This window comes from Typopeltis vanoorti, chromosome 26 (assembly GCF_054136105.1).
Source record: "Typopeltis vanoorti isolate ZY-2024b chromosome 26, IOZ_Tvanoo_1.0, whole genome shotgun sequence".
In the NCBI taxonomy this organism is placed as follows: domain Eukaryota; kingdom Metazoa; phylum Arthropoda; class Arachnida; order Uropygi; family Thelyphonidae; genus Typopeltis; species Typopeltis vanoorti.
In genome coordinates, this window is record NC_143574.1 from 15,237,790 (window position 1) to 15,255,034 (window position 17,245).

General features: G+C 35.5%; 1 protein-coding gene across 1 annotated transcript in view; it reads left to right on the forward strand.

Moving 5' to 3' along the window:
- The window catches only part of LOC150092349 (enhancer of mRNA-decapping protein 4-like), a 406,953-nt gene that overhangs the window by 360,019 nt on the left and 29,689 nt on the right, over window positions 1–17,245 (forward strand). Inside the window, exon 23 of the mRNA XM_090414848.1 lies at window positions 11,648–11,813. Within this exon, the coding sequence (XP_090270974.1) occupies window positions 11,648–11,813 (166 nt within the window). The remainder of the gene's footprint in view (window positions 1–11,647; window positions 11,814–17,245) is intronic.

Below are 17,245 nucleotides of genomic sequence, written 5' to 3' on the forward strand. Positions count from 1 at the left end.
TGGAGCAGCAAATCATCTCGTAAAATTTGTTGCACATGTTATGTGTATTTCGCTGTGTTTTCCAAGAAATTTCTTTTATTTACTGAGACTCAGTATACATAGCATCTGATCATTATCTGGAATTAATAATTAACATTAATTAAAAAAAATAAATTGCAGAATTTTATTGAGACAAGTTTAAAAATTGACATAGAATTTCATAAAAATGAACTCCTAATTTTGATATACACATTGTCGTATACAAATCAATATCAACCTATTATCAATTTATTAATATCAATATATCAATTTATTAATGAGATTTTTGCTGTTGTACATTGTACATTAGATCTCAAATACTTTATATCAGATTCATATTTTGTCACTTTTAATACACAATCGGAACGAGATTCATCAGTCATTCTATTTCTTAAACTGTCTTTTATAAAATTCATTTCGGAAAATAATGACTCACAAGCATATATAGAGGAGAAAATTAATTATGACATAATCATAAAGATTATTTTTGTTGAGAGGCTTATACGCTGGTTATACATGATAACTAATATTTAAGGAATTGACAGCGTATACTAGGAATATAAATTAAATAAACTTTAATATATACTTTCCGATATTTCGGCAAACGTCACATTGCCATCTTCTTGGGAACTTAATACAAAGACACGTGCACACAAGTGCTACATGACAGCAAATGAGAGCTGAAGCTAGGAAGCTAATGTTTTCCTAAAGTCCTGATGGTGCCCCCCTGGTGGGCTATATTGGTGGTTCTTGGCCTTTGGGCTGCAGTTCTGATAAATGTTTCCCAAATTTGGGGCAGTCTCATGCATCCAAATTTGTTGAGGTTTGGCATGTTCCTAAGGGCTGAGGCTGATTCCATGAATAGTCTTTCATACTTGAACTTGCTGCGGTGTATGACTGTGGTTTTCTTCCATCTTATTCTGTGGCGAGTATCCAGAGCGTGGTCTGCAAGCCCAGAGTGGCTGTACTGGTGAAATCGGATGTAATCCTTGTGTTCTGAGATTCTGATATTTGCTGTCCTGCCTGTTTGGCCAAAGTAAGACAATTTACAGCTGCAAGGGACCTGGTATACACCAGGTAGGTCTAGGGGAAGTGGTTGGTCTTTAGTGGAGCGGATAAGGGATGCCAATTTTCTGTGTGGTCTGTAACATGTGGTTAAGTCATGTTTTCTTAAGATTTTGTTGATTTTTTCCGAGGTGCCTCGGATGTAGGGAATGGTGATGGATTTAGAGTAATCTTTTTTGTGAAGGGGAGGGGGTGGTGGGTTGTGGATAACTGGGTTAAGTATTTTCTGGATTTTTTTTGGGGGGGGGGGTAGCCATTGGCTGAGAAAGTGTCACGGATGTGATTTAGTTCAGTGGTTAGGGCTTGTTCATTTGAACAGATTATTTTTGCCCTGTTGAATAGTGTCTTAATAACTCCATATTGTTGTGAGGAAGGGTGATGGGATTGTTGGTGAATGTATCTGCCTGTATAGGTGGGTTTTCTATAAACTGAGAAAACCAAGGTTCCATCAGGTTGGCGGGTGACTAGTGTGTCTAGGAAGGGGAGGTTATTGTTTTCCTCTTTTTCCAGGGTGAACTTGATTCTAGGGTGTCGGTTGTTTAAGTGTGTTAGGAAGGAGAGGAGTGAATCCGGGCCATGTGGCCAAATAGCAAACACATCATCAACGTAGCGAAGCCATATGGTAGGTTTTTGTGGGGCTGAGTTTAAGGCTTTCTCTTCAAAAGTCTCCATAAAGAAGTTGGCCAAGGATGGGGAAAGTGGTGAACCCATGGCTGTCCCCTCTATCTGTTTGTAGAATTTTTCCTTTTCACACTTCACTCTTCACTCTATAATTACATGAAATAAGTGTTTGTTTGACTGCGTTTGAAATTCTCGATGTCATTATGACAGATCACAAAGGTTAACTTCAAATAAAATTCTATCACAAATTGAAATATGCCATATAATGCTTGTGCGAGTTCCCCTTCCAGCTCAAACGCAAACAAGGCAATAAAAATCAACCAAGGGTTGAAACTTTGTATGAGTTGAATCCGCCGGTAATGAGAAGTTCTGTCAGAATGATCAACGACACCCCTTCATAAATGTCTTAAAACTGAGAAATATATAGTGAATGTTGTTATGACAGTTGCAGATGTTATGGAATTCGGTTGAAGAGAATTAGCATTTCAACTCAAAAAAAGTCAGTTCCATTTGTCTTTGGGTCACGTGATCTTTTGTTAATACCGCACCAATCAAATTCATGTCTTCATAGCTGCTCTCTCCTGTAAAACAAAATTTAACTTGTATGTATTGTAACAATTAAAAAAAGTGGAATAATTTATAAGCGTATAAAAGGATATCATATGTACATCGTTGACGTGCCAGCAAGATTCTCGGGCGTGCCACAGGTTCGCCACCACTGCCCTATAGCAGTGTTTCTCAATCTATGGTCAGCGGCCCACAGGTAGTCCGCAACAATGAGACAGGTGGTCCATAGGCAGACTTAAATTAACCAAATAAATCTATATATTTTAATTATCCAAACAAAACAAATTAAAATTGAATAAGTAAAAATTATTGAAATAAAATGGATACTTAAAATAAAATAAAAATAGCAGCAGAATGTTCGTGGAATGAACATTCTGCCAATAAAAGAGGGGTGAAATGAACAACAATATGGTTTTATTGCTTTCACCCTCCCTTGCTGTTTTGTCAGATTTGAAGTGAACGCTGTTATCCACACATTTCAACCAATTGCTTGTTGTTTATTGATTTTTATTGTTGAAGGTTTTCATCCTTCAACCAAGGCAAAGTAACACTAGGACAAAGTGTGTTTTGAGTTAACCCCCAGTATTTATATATTTTTCGGAAATCGCGAGACTAAAAGATAAAAGCAAGCCGCCAGTTGAGTTGAAATGCTAATACACACGTGCGATCACTTATTAGTCACTTTGTTGCTCTGCAAATGACCTTAGATGACAAGGTATCCTAAAACCTAATCCTAATTAGTCGCTTTGTTTGACTGCCCTGCCTACCATGTGCTCAACTATCCCCTCCACTCCCTCTGTATAATCTTTAAAAATTTTATAAATTAAACTATGATAGTTTTATTTTCATTTTCAATTTTACTTGAGAGCCACATGTATGTACCCAAAGAGCTGCAGTTTGCCGACCCTGTCTAGAACAATGTTTGACCTCGATATAGATGTTGAAACATCGTGTTATTTTCTTAATTATAAGTAAACTCCAACATGTGTGTTTGTGTCTCCATAAATTCTTCACTGTGAATTTTGCATTTGAATCCAACTTATGTCACTAGTATTCTTTCCAGCCTTTGGATGGGGGGGGGGAAGAATTGGGTAATAATTTAGCATTGCTGTGCAGGCACACCAGTTTGTACACACTACTTTTTTTTTTAATAACAAATTGCCAGCTTTAGCTGGCTAAAGTGGTTAATGTGTATCCAATCTCCAACTGGTAGACTGCAAGTTACAAGTTTGAATCCGGCTGCGAGAATGGATTCTTGCAGTTGTCTTTAGGAAAAACACATTTCATTGCCTGGTATGAGACTACCACTGCACTTATTGGAGTCTAGAAGGCGTCCAAAAAAAAGCACCATGTTTGGTCTAAGGATTTCTGGACTATGTAAGCAATAAACAAAAAAATACAAAAATAAAACCGAAATCTTTAGCCTCCTCACAGTACTAATGCACTATTGGTTACAACTTTAACACGTTCATTGCCAAGGGTGGAGAACACACTAAAAAACTACAACTCGATTTTACGGACCCCAATTCAACAGACTTTGGATTTAACAGACATAATTTGACAAATAAATACAGTTAATTAAATAATTAGTTTAAAAAAAAGTAATACGATGGTTAATTGGAAGTGATTAGCAGTGTTTATAAATTATGTCTTCGGATACATTCGTGTATATTCGTGTTATTTCTTGCATACTCGTAATAGTTCCTGTGCATGCATGTGCTTTGGTTTGGTAGCGTAGTGTCAGTAGCGTTGCTAGTGCAAAACACATGGTGTTTAGGCTGTTGCTGGAGTAATATTTAGTTAAACCGTTATTAATCATTATTAATATCAGTTAATATGTCTGGAGTTAAAAGTAAATTAGTAAACTTGATGATAACACAGAAACTTGAGTTAATAAGTAAGTTGGAAAGTGGTGCATCTGTTGCTCATGTTTGTGAACTTTACAGAGTGAAAAAGCAAACAGTTTCAGACATATGCAAAAATAAAGACAAACTTACTCAGTTTTTACTAAAATATAGAGTTGAGGGCTCAAAAATTGGTTTCACTGTGGTGGATAAGAAACGTGAAGTTGGCCAAGCATAAGAATTTAGAATAAGGAGTTTACAAGTGGTTCATTCAATAGCGGTCTAGTGGTGGTGGTGTTCATGGTGTTGAACTAAGGTCGGCTGCTGAAAAACTGGCACAAACACATGTTGTGCCAGTTTTTCATACATCAATGAAGCCATTGAATCTAAGGGTCTTATTTTGTCTCAAGTTTACAGTGCAGATGAGACCGGCCTGTTTTATCATGCTGTTCCCGAAAATTCTCTCACGAACAAACATGAGATTAGCACCTGGCCACAAATTAAACAAAGAGTGCATTTCAGCCCTACTTTGTACTAATGCCAATGGCACACATTGCCTCAAGCTGATTGTAGTCGGAAAAGCAAGAAAGCCTCGCGCTTTGAAGAATGTTATGAACTAGTTGCCTGTCACCTATTCCAGCTAAAGGAATGCCTGGTTTTCAAGTAACATTTTTTCTGACTGGTTTTTCAATCACTTCATACCTGAAGTGCAAAACATGCCTGAAAACTTTCCTGAAGATGTAAAAGCTGTTTTACTTTTTGATAATGCATCATCCCATCCTAATGCTGAGAAGTTTTAGTAGGAAGGAAGAATAAAATGTATCTTCCTTTCTCCAAATACCACTTCTATAATACAGCCTATAGACCAGGGAGTCATTATTGCCTGCAAGAGTTGTATAAGAAGTTTATTGGAGAACGAAAACGATCCCAAAGAAGATACAACAGGAGCCAGGACACTTCAAAATTTGCACGCATACAACATCAAGTCTGACATCTTTAATTTTGCTGCCGCCTTGGAAGGAGATTACAATATTGGCTAATGGCTGGACCAAGTTACTGAACGGGAGTGAACCAGAATACGATTTCAGAGATTTTGAAACCTCTAATTTCCGTAAAACTTTGATGCGAGCTGGTGATAATGTCAGTGAGAATGACATTGAACAATGGTTAGACATCGACGAGGGTGACCCAAGCTACCAAATTCTCAGCCAGGAAGAGATTGCTGAAGATGTTCTACAGGGTGATCAGGAGGTTGACAATGAGGAAGAAGCAGTTCCAGCTGGTCCGAAACTATGGGTGGTTAGAGAACACATGGACGACATCATCTCTATTCATAGGCGCATCTTCAGATCCAGAGGCGATTGCTTATTATGAACATTTTCGGCAGTTTTAATCACTAATTTTAAGAAACAGTATAAAAGTGGAAAACAACTTAATGCTTTTTTCAAGCCCAATCCTCAGTAAAATGGTATTTACATAAAAAATGTTCTCATTAAAATATATTAATACTGTACCATTGAAAGTGTTTTATTTTCAATACTATTTCTAAGATTCACGATTTAACGGACTTTTGAGTTTACACACAGACCTTAGCCCCTAATAGTCTATTAAATCGAGAGTTTACTGTATCTGTTGTATTTTATTATTAATACAGCTAACTTGATATTTGTGAATTTCTCACTTGTTTAAAATTTTGGGTATAAAAAATTAGTTTAAAATATAACATTGAACTTTTTTTTTGGTAGGTAAAAATATTCTTGAAATAGTGGAACCTGCAATTCATTCTTCTTAATAGCTTGTTCTCAGAGTTCAGAGTGTTTGGAAGTCATTTTGAGACTGTGAGGAAAATGTGATATGTCTGCTTTATTTATTTTTTTTTTTTTAAGCTCTTTGTCTGTGTTTAGGGAGGAACAGCCTAATTTCATTACCATCATTATATGATTGGCTAGCTCAGGTTTGGTTGAAAACAAAATATTTCATCATTTTTGACAAGATACAAACTAGGCAATTTATAGAATGATACCTGCAAAAGTGTGGGTGTCATTGCATTAATTGTGCAACAGTGGCTTCTTTTTGTAGTAGAGACTTACCACTGAGGAAACTTCAAGTTCTCAATCCATCTATTTAAAAATAAAAATAAAAAAAAACCCATTGAAAACGTCTAATAATCCAAATCCTCCCACTTTACCACAAACAACTTGTTGCATGCTCTTTTATCTTTCACTAGAATGCTTTCATCTTTCACTATATCTTTCACAAATACATAAAATTTTTCTAGATACTAAGTCATCTTCTGGATATATCTAGATACCAAGTCTTCTGGTCTTGATGGTAACACTCCAGTAGTGCTAAAAAATTGTGTACAGAATTAACAGCCATCCTTCATCTCCTTTTACGATCCATCTTACCTATTTAATCTCTATCCAACAGCATGGAAGCAAGTAAATTGAGGCAATTAATAGCAGTTTCTTCACTGCTTGGAGACTCACCAATTAAAAAGTGATCACCAATATATATTCTCCATTCTTGCTTCATAGCACACCTATCCAAACTCACTTTTGGACATAAGCCATTGAAAACTTTTGGAGAAACTTGTGGAGTTGTTCTTCATAGTCTAGCATAGAGGCCTTTTTACCAAATAACTACTATCTTATGATCTTCTTGTCCTTTATAATTGAGTCACCAATTTCCTCTATGCCGGTGCTAGGGATACCCCAGAGCTTTGTTCTCTCGCACACTTTTCCTTCCGTACATTAATGGCATTGTCTCGCTAATCTCAAATGCTACCTATAGTTTTGCTGACAGTATACTCTCCATTCCTCTTCATTTGAGAAACCCTGTAATGCTTAAATGATTCATTCATCTAGATCTGTCATAATAAGTGTTTTATCTTATCGATCTCAAGTGGGATGAAGATAATCTCATGAATTTCAATACTACTGAAGCACAGTCCTACCTTATTTCTTAGAAGACAGATATTAGATATTATCCATCCCCACCTCCCGACATAACTTGATAATATTCCAACTGGTTGAATCAATTTTCTCTCCTTGAATTGACTTTCATATCTAGCCTATTTTAGCAAAAACACAATCTCAAAACCTTAATGACCTGGCCTCTTTTTGTTTAAATTACTGCTCCTTATTGCAACTTCTTACACCTGATAAATGTCAGTGCTCAACCTTAAATAGTATTCTCACATTGGGATGGTGCAGCAAACTCAAAAGTGAGTTGGCACTGTTCTTGATAGATGATCCTTCCTTCCAATTGCTTATAATGTGATTGCTGTTCTCAGGAGTCTAAGAACATTGAAGGCAGTCTCATTTATGCACTCATCTTAAATACTTATCATATCACGCTTTTTGAACACATTTACTCAATTTTTCACTCATCTAATAGGAACCCATTCAACATACCACAAAAAGAACTTGGATCTCTTGTGTCATGTCTCCTCTCCTCTATTTATTCTTCAGATTTCGAAGATCACATTCTCTCATTCCATCCGTATATGTACAATTCCATAGTCTAGCTTATTGTTTTGACTGTCTCCTCAGAACCTAGGTAACCATATCTGTTCACTGTAATCCAGATGTGGTCTTATCCAAGACTTGTAAAGTAAGGAAATAACTGCCTTATTCTAACAAGTTAGTGCTCTCTTTAACAGCACTGTCATCCAGTGTGTTGACTTAAACCTTTGCAACGTGACTACTTTCTCACTGTTCAGAGTAATCCCCGTAAGTTTCTAGTTTCATTGACTACTTGGAACAAATTCCCATTAATATAACACTGTGACATTGTCATTTGTCCATATAATCAATATGTTTAAATTGGCCTGTGCTAATCAATATCAGCTGTATTCCTTGTCTCTTTAACTTACATCATCTACAAATAATTGGATATCGTACTTAAGACCCTTTCCAATATAAGTGTACATTATTAAACAACAGTAACCCAAAAAACAGAAAAAAACCACAATACCTGTCAGTCAGCCACTTTCTAATCCATATCACAAATTAATTTTACAAAGCTATCCCACTGAGTTGGTATAACAGCCCTGTATGTGGAATTCTGTCAAATGCTTTGTCAAGATCCAGAAGTATCATAGTATATCCCTTCCCTTATCCAAATCTGCAGTCAAAAAGAATTATGACACCAGAGGGAAAACTCACATAAAATACTTTATTATCATAGAATTTTTGCCTAAGTATCATAGACATCATCAGTACAAGATCACAGAATGGCAATTAAGCATTAACAGACAATTCTAAAAAGCACCACCTAAGTAGCTAATGTACAATAACTATAAAAGGTCATTAATTTCCTAACTTATTTTTTAAAAAAATTATATATATTTAGACAACATAAAGTTAGTACATCAGCTAATCTTTCCTATCTCCTGCAAAGGAGATAGATGCAGACCATCGGATCTGTTTAAATTAGGACAGTAAAGTAAAGTTTCACACGTTTCTTTATAAAACCGCTCTGTGAGGAAATTACGAAGAACTTATGCCTTGTTCCAATGAACTCTATGTTTAGTGTTGATAGCATGCTCCACAAGTCCAGAGTTTTTCTTCCCTTTTTGTTGGTGTTTGTCTTATCATTTATAGATGTGAAGACTATAGCATATCTGCTCTTCAGCTAAAAGGCTGTGGGTTTGAATTCTGCTGTGGGCATGAATGCTTGTGATTGTCTGTGAAAATACTAGTGGTGGTGGGCAGTAGATAGTGTTGGTGTAGATGATAATGATGATGTAGTTGCAGTTTGTTGTAGTTGGTGGATTGAGTGGTGAAGATGGAGAGTTGTAGAGTAAGTGCCCTCCCTCAATGAGTCGTTGGACTCCTTGGAGGTGTCATGTAATAATGGTAATAATATCTTGCATATGCTGGTATTTTCTTGCAGATCAATGGATGTGGTTCACTTATAATACACAGAATACATGCATTCATTTTATTTCGGAATAGATGAATTTTTACTCACTATGCCTGTTCTTTCCAAAGACTGGTATGAAAATGTTCCTATAGTGTGAAAAACATTCTCTCTCCAACAGATACAGCAAAAGCAAGAAAACAAGTACAGTCATACCCCGAAGTTACGTGGTAGGTGGGACCAACAAAAAGCGCTTGAGTCGAATTCGCATAACTTGGGGTATAATTTTGCATGTAATTTATATATACAAACATACAATTGGGACCAAAAGTTTACAAAAAAACTTATATTTTTTAAGAAATATAATCATAATTGTAGTTTTTCGTAGATAAAAAAAAGAAAGTTATTTCGATGTCGATGGTTTCATAAATCTAATAGATTCGTCTGACGGCATAATGTCTTTTTCTTGTCACGCAAAATTTTTTCATTGCAAGCCAATGATTTTTTATTTCTTTCCTTGTGGCTACAATTCGTTTCTATGTCCCCCAAAATCTGTAAACCTTTCTTAATTAAGCTGAGACCTGCTATTAATTTTGCAATTGTCATGTGCTTTTCTCTATGAGCTCGTCGATTGCAAGCTCCTTGTTATGTGAGTCTAACAGCTCACTGACATCTTCACTGTCGACTTCTAAATCTAATCGCCTTGCAAGGTTGACAACTTCTTCTATTGCCTCAGCAACTTAATCAGTTTCTGCAACATTTCCGTTTTGCATTTAAAAAAGGATGGACAAAGTTTTTTCCAGACACCATTCAAGGTTTTTTGGGAAATTTTTTTTTTTAAATAGCAGAATTTAAAATGAGATTTAAAATTTAAAATGAGCTCGTCGATTGCAAGCTCCTTGTTATGTGAGTCTAACAGCTCGCTGACATCTTCACTGTCGACTTCTAAATCTAATCGCCTTGCAAGGTTGACAACTTCTTCTATTGCCTCAGCAACTTAATCAGTTTCTGCAACATTTCCGTTTTGCATTTAAAAAAGGATGGACAAAGTTTTTTCCAGACACCATTCAAGATTTTTTGGGAAATTTTTTTTTTAAAATAGCAGAATTCATTTTTTTCCGTTTGAGAAACAATTTGTTTAAATTTTTGCTAGTCGTTAGCTTTTCAACTGAATATACACCGACAATTTACATGTAAATTTTTTTTAATTTCGTGTAACTTTCTAGTTTTATGTCAATGAATACAGATCGGGAAATTTTGATTTTATTTCTTTTTTGCTTGTTAGTTCATTTTATCATGTTTTTACCGACTTTTTTAAGTGTTCTTATTTCATGCGACATAAATTTTTTTGTTGATAAAAAAAAATTTTATTCAGATGTAACTTTTTTATTTCGTTTTGAATTCTTTAAAATTTTTTTTCTTCGTTAGTCCATTTTAACTGACCTTTTACAGTCAGAAAGACTGTAACTTGGATTATGGTTACTTTTTGCTGTTCGGGAATATATTTTGAACATGATTTTAATTAATGCATTCGAAATCTATCAACCCCCCCCCCCCCGTGTTATTTTTTTGCAGATTCTTATTGAAAAATTAGTCCAATTGGTGGGCCGTAGTTTGGAGACCCCTGATCTAGAGTATACAAATATATATACAAAGACAAGCTATATTTTGATCAACCATTATTCTACTGGCCTGACCTCTAGTGAAAAATAAAAAGCTACATCAAAGCTATATTCCATATGTGTATTGTGGGATGACCTTAATATGAAGGTTGAAATGTCAGCAAATTAAAGTAATTATTCCTAGCAGTTGTAGTCTCTAATTTTACTGAAATGAATACTGATTACTATGTAACATTAAAGGAAAAGAATTAATAAAGACACTCATACAATGCTAAAAAAAAACAAAAAAACTTATGAACAGAAAAAACAAATATAACATGCTACAAATATTGACAGCACCATGTTGTATTATGTACAGTACTCTAAACATTTATTAACATCTAAATTAAACCAAACACAATGTATTAAGCAATATCACTATTTTTTTGTTGTTGTTGTTTTTTTAAATCAGAAGCTTATCTTTTCAAAGCATACTTAACCATGATCTTCTTCTCTATCCTGCATGGTACCACCAACAAGATGCTCTGTTTTTGCAGTCTTTTTTGTTTAATGGTATTTTTAATTGAGGCAGCTCCACCATCATTTCTCCAGTAGTTTGAGAACACAAGCAGCTACTGATCAGCACTCCATACGTAGTTCAGTTCCAAACTTATCAAACCAACTTCTCATCCTATTATTTTATTCCATTTGCATTTGTTCGTTGAAATAACCTTCTCCATGCCATTGTCCCTAATTGAGTACCATGGCCAACTCTTAAAAAAACAGCATTTGGTTCCTTCTTTCTTCTTTGTCACTTTCCCCCATGCTCATACAGGACTGTTTGGCCTCTTGTGTTTTATTGAAATTGAAATTACTTAAATCATATTTATTTTTAAACCAAATAGAGGTTGGTGTGCCAAACTGATAATGAAGTACTGATATTTCTATAATATTTAAAAATAAAATTTTATCTAGTTTGAGCTTCATACACAATCAAATTATTTAAAAATTCCAAAAATCATGCATTCTGTGATTATCTAGTTAATTTTATTTTTCATTACTAAGGTACTCATCGACAATCTTGGACAAACTGTAGCCTCACTATTACAACCGCAAATTCAAGTGGTATGTAGAGATGTTTTCCAAGCAAGTGTTGTTCCAGCTTTTGAAAAATCCTGTCAAAATCTCTTTCTACAGCTCAATGATACTTTTCAAAGAGGAACAGCTGAATGTGAGTATGACATATTGCATTGTTTTATTCAGATTTTGTAATAAGGTAATGTTCTGTTATGTGTTCATCTAGACTGGTTACAGTTTTGATGAAACTGAGAAGCTGCTCACAATAGCATATAATGGTGAGTTTTGAACATCATGGTTTCAAATCTTCATTACACCACAAATTACATATTTTCAGCTAATGAGAATAACTGCTCAGCTCTACTGTTCCCTGTGTAAAGAAAAATCTACATAATAAATTGGGAACACATTCCAAATTAAATTATTTGTATGATATCTTAAGTAATTAATCATAGCTTTACAAGTGAAAAAACATATTGGTATAAGGGAAATTTATTAGTCATTGAAACACTAGTTTTGCAACCTATAATCTGGTGCCTTCTTTAGGGTTTTTTTACTGGAAGAAATGAAGCAGCTAATGTTAAAACATAAATAAATCATTAGAAGTGAAACAGTCCAACACAATTTAAATGTGATTATGGTAACATGTGTCACATATCATTGAGTCTGCAGATAATTGTTGGAAAAATTAAATCACTGATCAGGTTGAGAGATGTGATTAGTGATTTCCAGCTGCCATTTAGGATCAAGGATCAACCCTCTTTTCTGTTAAGGGATCCATGTGAGTGAATATGTCAAGAAAGAAAATTTTCATTTGTGTCAGCTGTGTGATGACGAGACTTTTCTTCTCTTTTGTGATCTACATTGCCAACATGTTCTTTCACATTCAAAACTTCAGCTTGTCTGACCTATGTAAGCTAGACCACAGGAACATGGTATCTTAATGGTATCTTAGATACTTGAAGAAAACATGGTATAATACACACCTTATGCTAGTACGCTGCCCTTCAGAAAGCTCAGGAGGCTATAAATAGCTTGAAAGCTACTGAAATATTGTGTTGAGCAGGGTAGTAATTGCTATAGGCAGATTACCAATATGTGGGATGGAAATTGAATCCCTGTACAGGATGTTTTCAGAAAAAGTGACAGTGTTTAAAAATTAAACCTTGGAGACATGGTGAAAAATTCTAAAGAAAACACTGATTCAACCAAGAAATTTTGCATGTGGGAAAATTGTTTGCTGCCTTCTTAAAATCAGAATTTCATAAGTTCAGAAAGTAGTAGTTCTGGAGAAGAATAAATCATAGCAAATATATTATTTATCATAGTTCTTCACAGTATAAACAACACCAGAATAACCAAATAATTTATTTATTGAGTTATTAATATTTTGCTGGATTTCAGACTAGCATCTTCAGAGTACAAATTTGTTACTCAGTTAGATTGTGGCAGAAACAATTCAAATTATAATGGTAAAGAAACTAATGTCCTATCAAAGTGTATCCTCTTGGAGCTGAATAAAAATTAAGTTAATTCAGAAAAGTCCAGCTGAATGTTGGCTTAGAATGATGGGCTTGATTTGCTAAATGTGGGAGACACCTTTGGCAAATTATGCAGCCATATTTATTGAGGTTATGAGAGATAATGGTGATTCTAAAAAATAGTCTCCCCCCCCCTCTCAGACCTATCTAGGGTCTTCTTCCATTTATTCCTCCATGAAGGGTATAGAGAGCATTGTCTATCAGTCCTTGACTACAAATGTTGTTTTTATGTGCTTCAAGGGAGATGTTAACAGATCTACTGGTCTGTCCATACTGGTCTAAGTTGGAGGTACAAGGAACTATATGCTCAGAGTTTGCAAGAGAATAAATTTAATCGTGTGGAGTGCTGATGAAGATTGTTAGCCGGATATGTAGTTTGAAAGTTGATGGATATATAATATGACAAAATTGATCTGTCATTTCAAATGTATCCCAAATATGGGGAGGGGGGTAATTTTTGTTATCTTAAGTGATAGGTGCGAGACAGGGATATGGCATAGTATGCAGTATTTTGTTTCATTTTATAAGGATTGTAGCCATTAGCTTTACAAAAAAAAAAAAAGTGTTGGGAAAATAACTGAGTTTTGTGGTAAGAGCTGTCATTTGCACAGATATCCCTGACTACATGTAAGTGTTTTGAGGATGGCCATATTTTGAAATGGATGATGTATGATTTCTTATATAAGAACTTTTCGCTATGTGTTACTTGCCTATAAACAAAAAAGAAATTAAATGAACTGTTTGTCTCTCTCTCTCTCTCTGTGGTGAAATGTATTTTTGGAGGTTTGCAGTTTAAATGCATTAAAAAGATATCGAGTTTGTCTTGATCGTGATACCATAAAAAAAATACATCATTTAGCATAGCCAAAGAGTATGAGAGTCACGCTGGAGTGTGGCATGTTTGGTCTGGGTGAACATAACACCCATGGTGAAAGACTGTTGGAATTTGCCTGTGCTAACAGATTAGTTATTACCAATACCTGCTTCCAGAAACATCCACGACGGACCTATACTTGGATATCTAACATTGATAGGTCAAGGCACCAGATTGATTACATCCTGGCTCTCCAGCGGTGGAAGACAAGCATCTCTGATGTGCATACTTGTCCTGGAGCAGATTGTGGTACAGACCATCAGCTGGTAAGAGCCAAAGTAAGATTAAGACTCTGAAAACTTCCAGGTCAGGCACATTCCACTAGATTGGATGTTAGAGTAATTCCTAGTGGGTTCACAGAAGAAACATCAACTCGGTTGGATGATTTTTTGGAGACCAATGAGGAAATCTCACCAGAAATGCTTTGGGAAGGAGTCAAGATGATAATACAGGATACAGTGAAGACGTATCTCGGCCCAATAAGAAAACCAAGAGACCCTTGGATATCAGATTCAACATGGGAACTAATCAGAAGAAGGCGATTGGAAAAACAAAGAGACACAGGGACCGAAGAATACAAGAGATTACATAGAGAAATCAGAAGAGCCATCAAGCAGGACAAGGAAAAGTTCTATACTAATAAATGTGAAGAAATAGAGTTCCAGATGAGAAGGCATAATTATAAAAGGATGTTTTATTTAGTTCGTGACTTAAAGCACAAGTTTAAGCCTAAGAATGTCATCAAAGACAGGAATGGATCATTACTAACAAAAGAGTTGGAAATCAAAAACAGATGAAAAGAATACTGTGAGGAACTGTACAGCAGAGTGTAAAGAAAATGTGAAGTCCTCCCACCAAGAAAATTTTGATTTGTACAGCAGAGTGGATAAAGAAAATGTGGAGTCCTCCCACCAAGAAAATTTTGATTTGGAACCTCCTCCACTTAGGCATGAAGTTGAAAGAGCAGTTAAGCAGCTCAACAGCAATAAGGCCCCAGGTGCAGATGAAATCCCAGCAGAGTTAATTAAGGCCACAAGGGGATGGAGGGATAAGAGTGTTTCATAGATTGATTACAAGGATATGGGAGACAGGATCATGGCCTAGAGACTGGAAGAAGTCAGTTTTCATACCACTACACAAGAAAGGTGATATGAAGGCATGCAAGAATTATAGAACTATTAGTTTGATATCTCATGCAAGCAAAATTTTATTAAAGATCATGCTAAATAGGATTGAGGCCAAAGTTGAGGCAGAGATGCCCGAGGAACAAGCAGGTTTTAGGAAAGGTAGGGGCACCAGAGATCAGATCCTTTGCCTGAGACAGATCATAGAAAAATATAAAGAATTCAGACTCCCCTCTGGTAACATGTTTCTTAGACTACTCTAAAGCTTTTGACTGTGTTGAGCATGTGAAACTGTGGGAAGTAATGAAATGAATGGGTTTTCCTCAACACACTATCAGGTTGATAGCCAACTTGTATAAGGAACAAGAAGCCACAGTAAGAACAGGTGTTGGATTGACTGACTGGCTTCAAGTTGGAAAAGGAGTTAGACAAGAATGTTTACTTTCTCCTCACTTGTTTAGTATATATGCAGAGGACATCATGCATGAAGCATTGGATGAGCTCAGGACAGGAATTAGGGTAGGAGGTAGATTGATCAGTAATCTGAAGTATGCTGATGATACAGTACTCCTTTGTAATGACATGGAAGAACTAGGACTAATTCTTAACAAAGTTAACAAGATCAGTAATAACAGAGGACTTCAACTTAATTCTAGCAAGACAAAGATCATGGTTCTCAAAGAAAAAACAGAGAAGCTCCTGAGAAACAAGTGTACCTTAATGGAGAAAGAATTAAGGAAGTCAGGAAGTTTGAGTACCTGGGATCCATTATTAATGTGAAGAATTGCTGTTCAGAAGATGTCAGAAAAAAGTTAGGAATGGCTAAAACAGCAGTCAGAGACCTGTCTAAAATCTGGAAGGATGGATCTATCTCCATGGGAACAAAGTTGAGGATTTTAGATGCAGTTGTTTTTCCAACAGCGACTTATTGATGCAAGACTTGGAACCTAAAGAAGTCAGATAAGAAATGGATATCTGCTTTTGAGATGCGGTGTTATAGAAGGCTGTTGAGGATATCATATACTGAAAGGCGTACAAATGAATGGGTGTTAGAAAAGATTAGTAGAACTTTAAAGCTCCTTAAGGATATTGACAGAAGAAAGTTAAAATATTTTGGACACATAGAAAGGATGGAAGGAGGACTTCTCAGAACAGTAATAGAAGGTAAAGTTCCTGGAAAAAGAGGCAGGGGTAGACCATCAATGAGATGGATGGATGGCGTGTGTGGAGTGACTGATCTTCAGAGAGTTGAGGCTGCCAGAAAAGCAAACAACAGGACTACATGGCGAGGCCTGGTGTGGAACATCACCGAGCATCAGAGTGACCATACGGCATCTGTAGATGCCCAGTGAACATAGAGAGAGAGCATAGCCAGACTGTTGGTTTGTGTGTAGTAACTTTGATTACTTGATTTTCTAGAAATTCCATATAGAAATTGGCTTCAGGTAGGGAAGGCAGAAACCATTGCTAGTTCTGTTTGTATATTTTTCCTTTCCAATAACCTGAGTGGGTGTGGCGACGTTGAATAATTCGAAAATGTCAAGGGAGTAAATGTGGCTTAAGATGGTCAAGACTTCTTGGTAGTTGCACTTAGATGATGAAGTAACATCAAAGCTGATCATGTCTTAATATTTGAGGTTAAGATGTTTTCTATTCAGATTTTAAAGTGAATATTGTTTTTATGAAAGAGGGAGGACTGTCCATGAGGGAGAAAAGTAATTTTTTTTAACTGTTCAGGAAGTTGTAGTGGAATGTTTATCCACCATTGGATGAAGGGGCAATATATTGGTTTATATTGGCACCCTGGGTTTGGATGAAAAGTGTTAATTCAAGCTAAATGAATAAATAATAATAATAATAATAAATAAAAAATTTTAAAAAAATTAAAATTTTTTAATAGATACACTTTGTTAGAGATTTAGTGGGATCCTCATCTATAACATGGTATGTAGAGGAATCTTTTAGAATTTTCAATTTTTTTTTTTTAATTCATTTAACTTGAATTAACACTTTTATCCAAACCCGGGGTGCCTTAATAGAACATTAA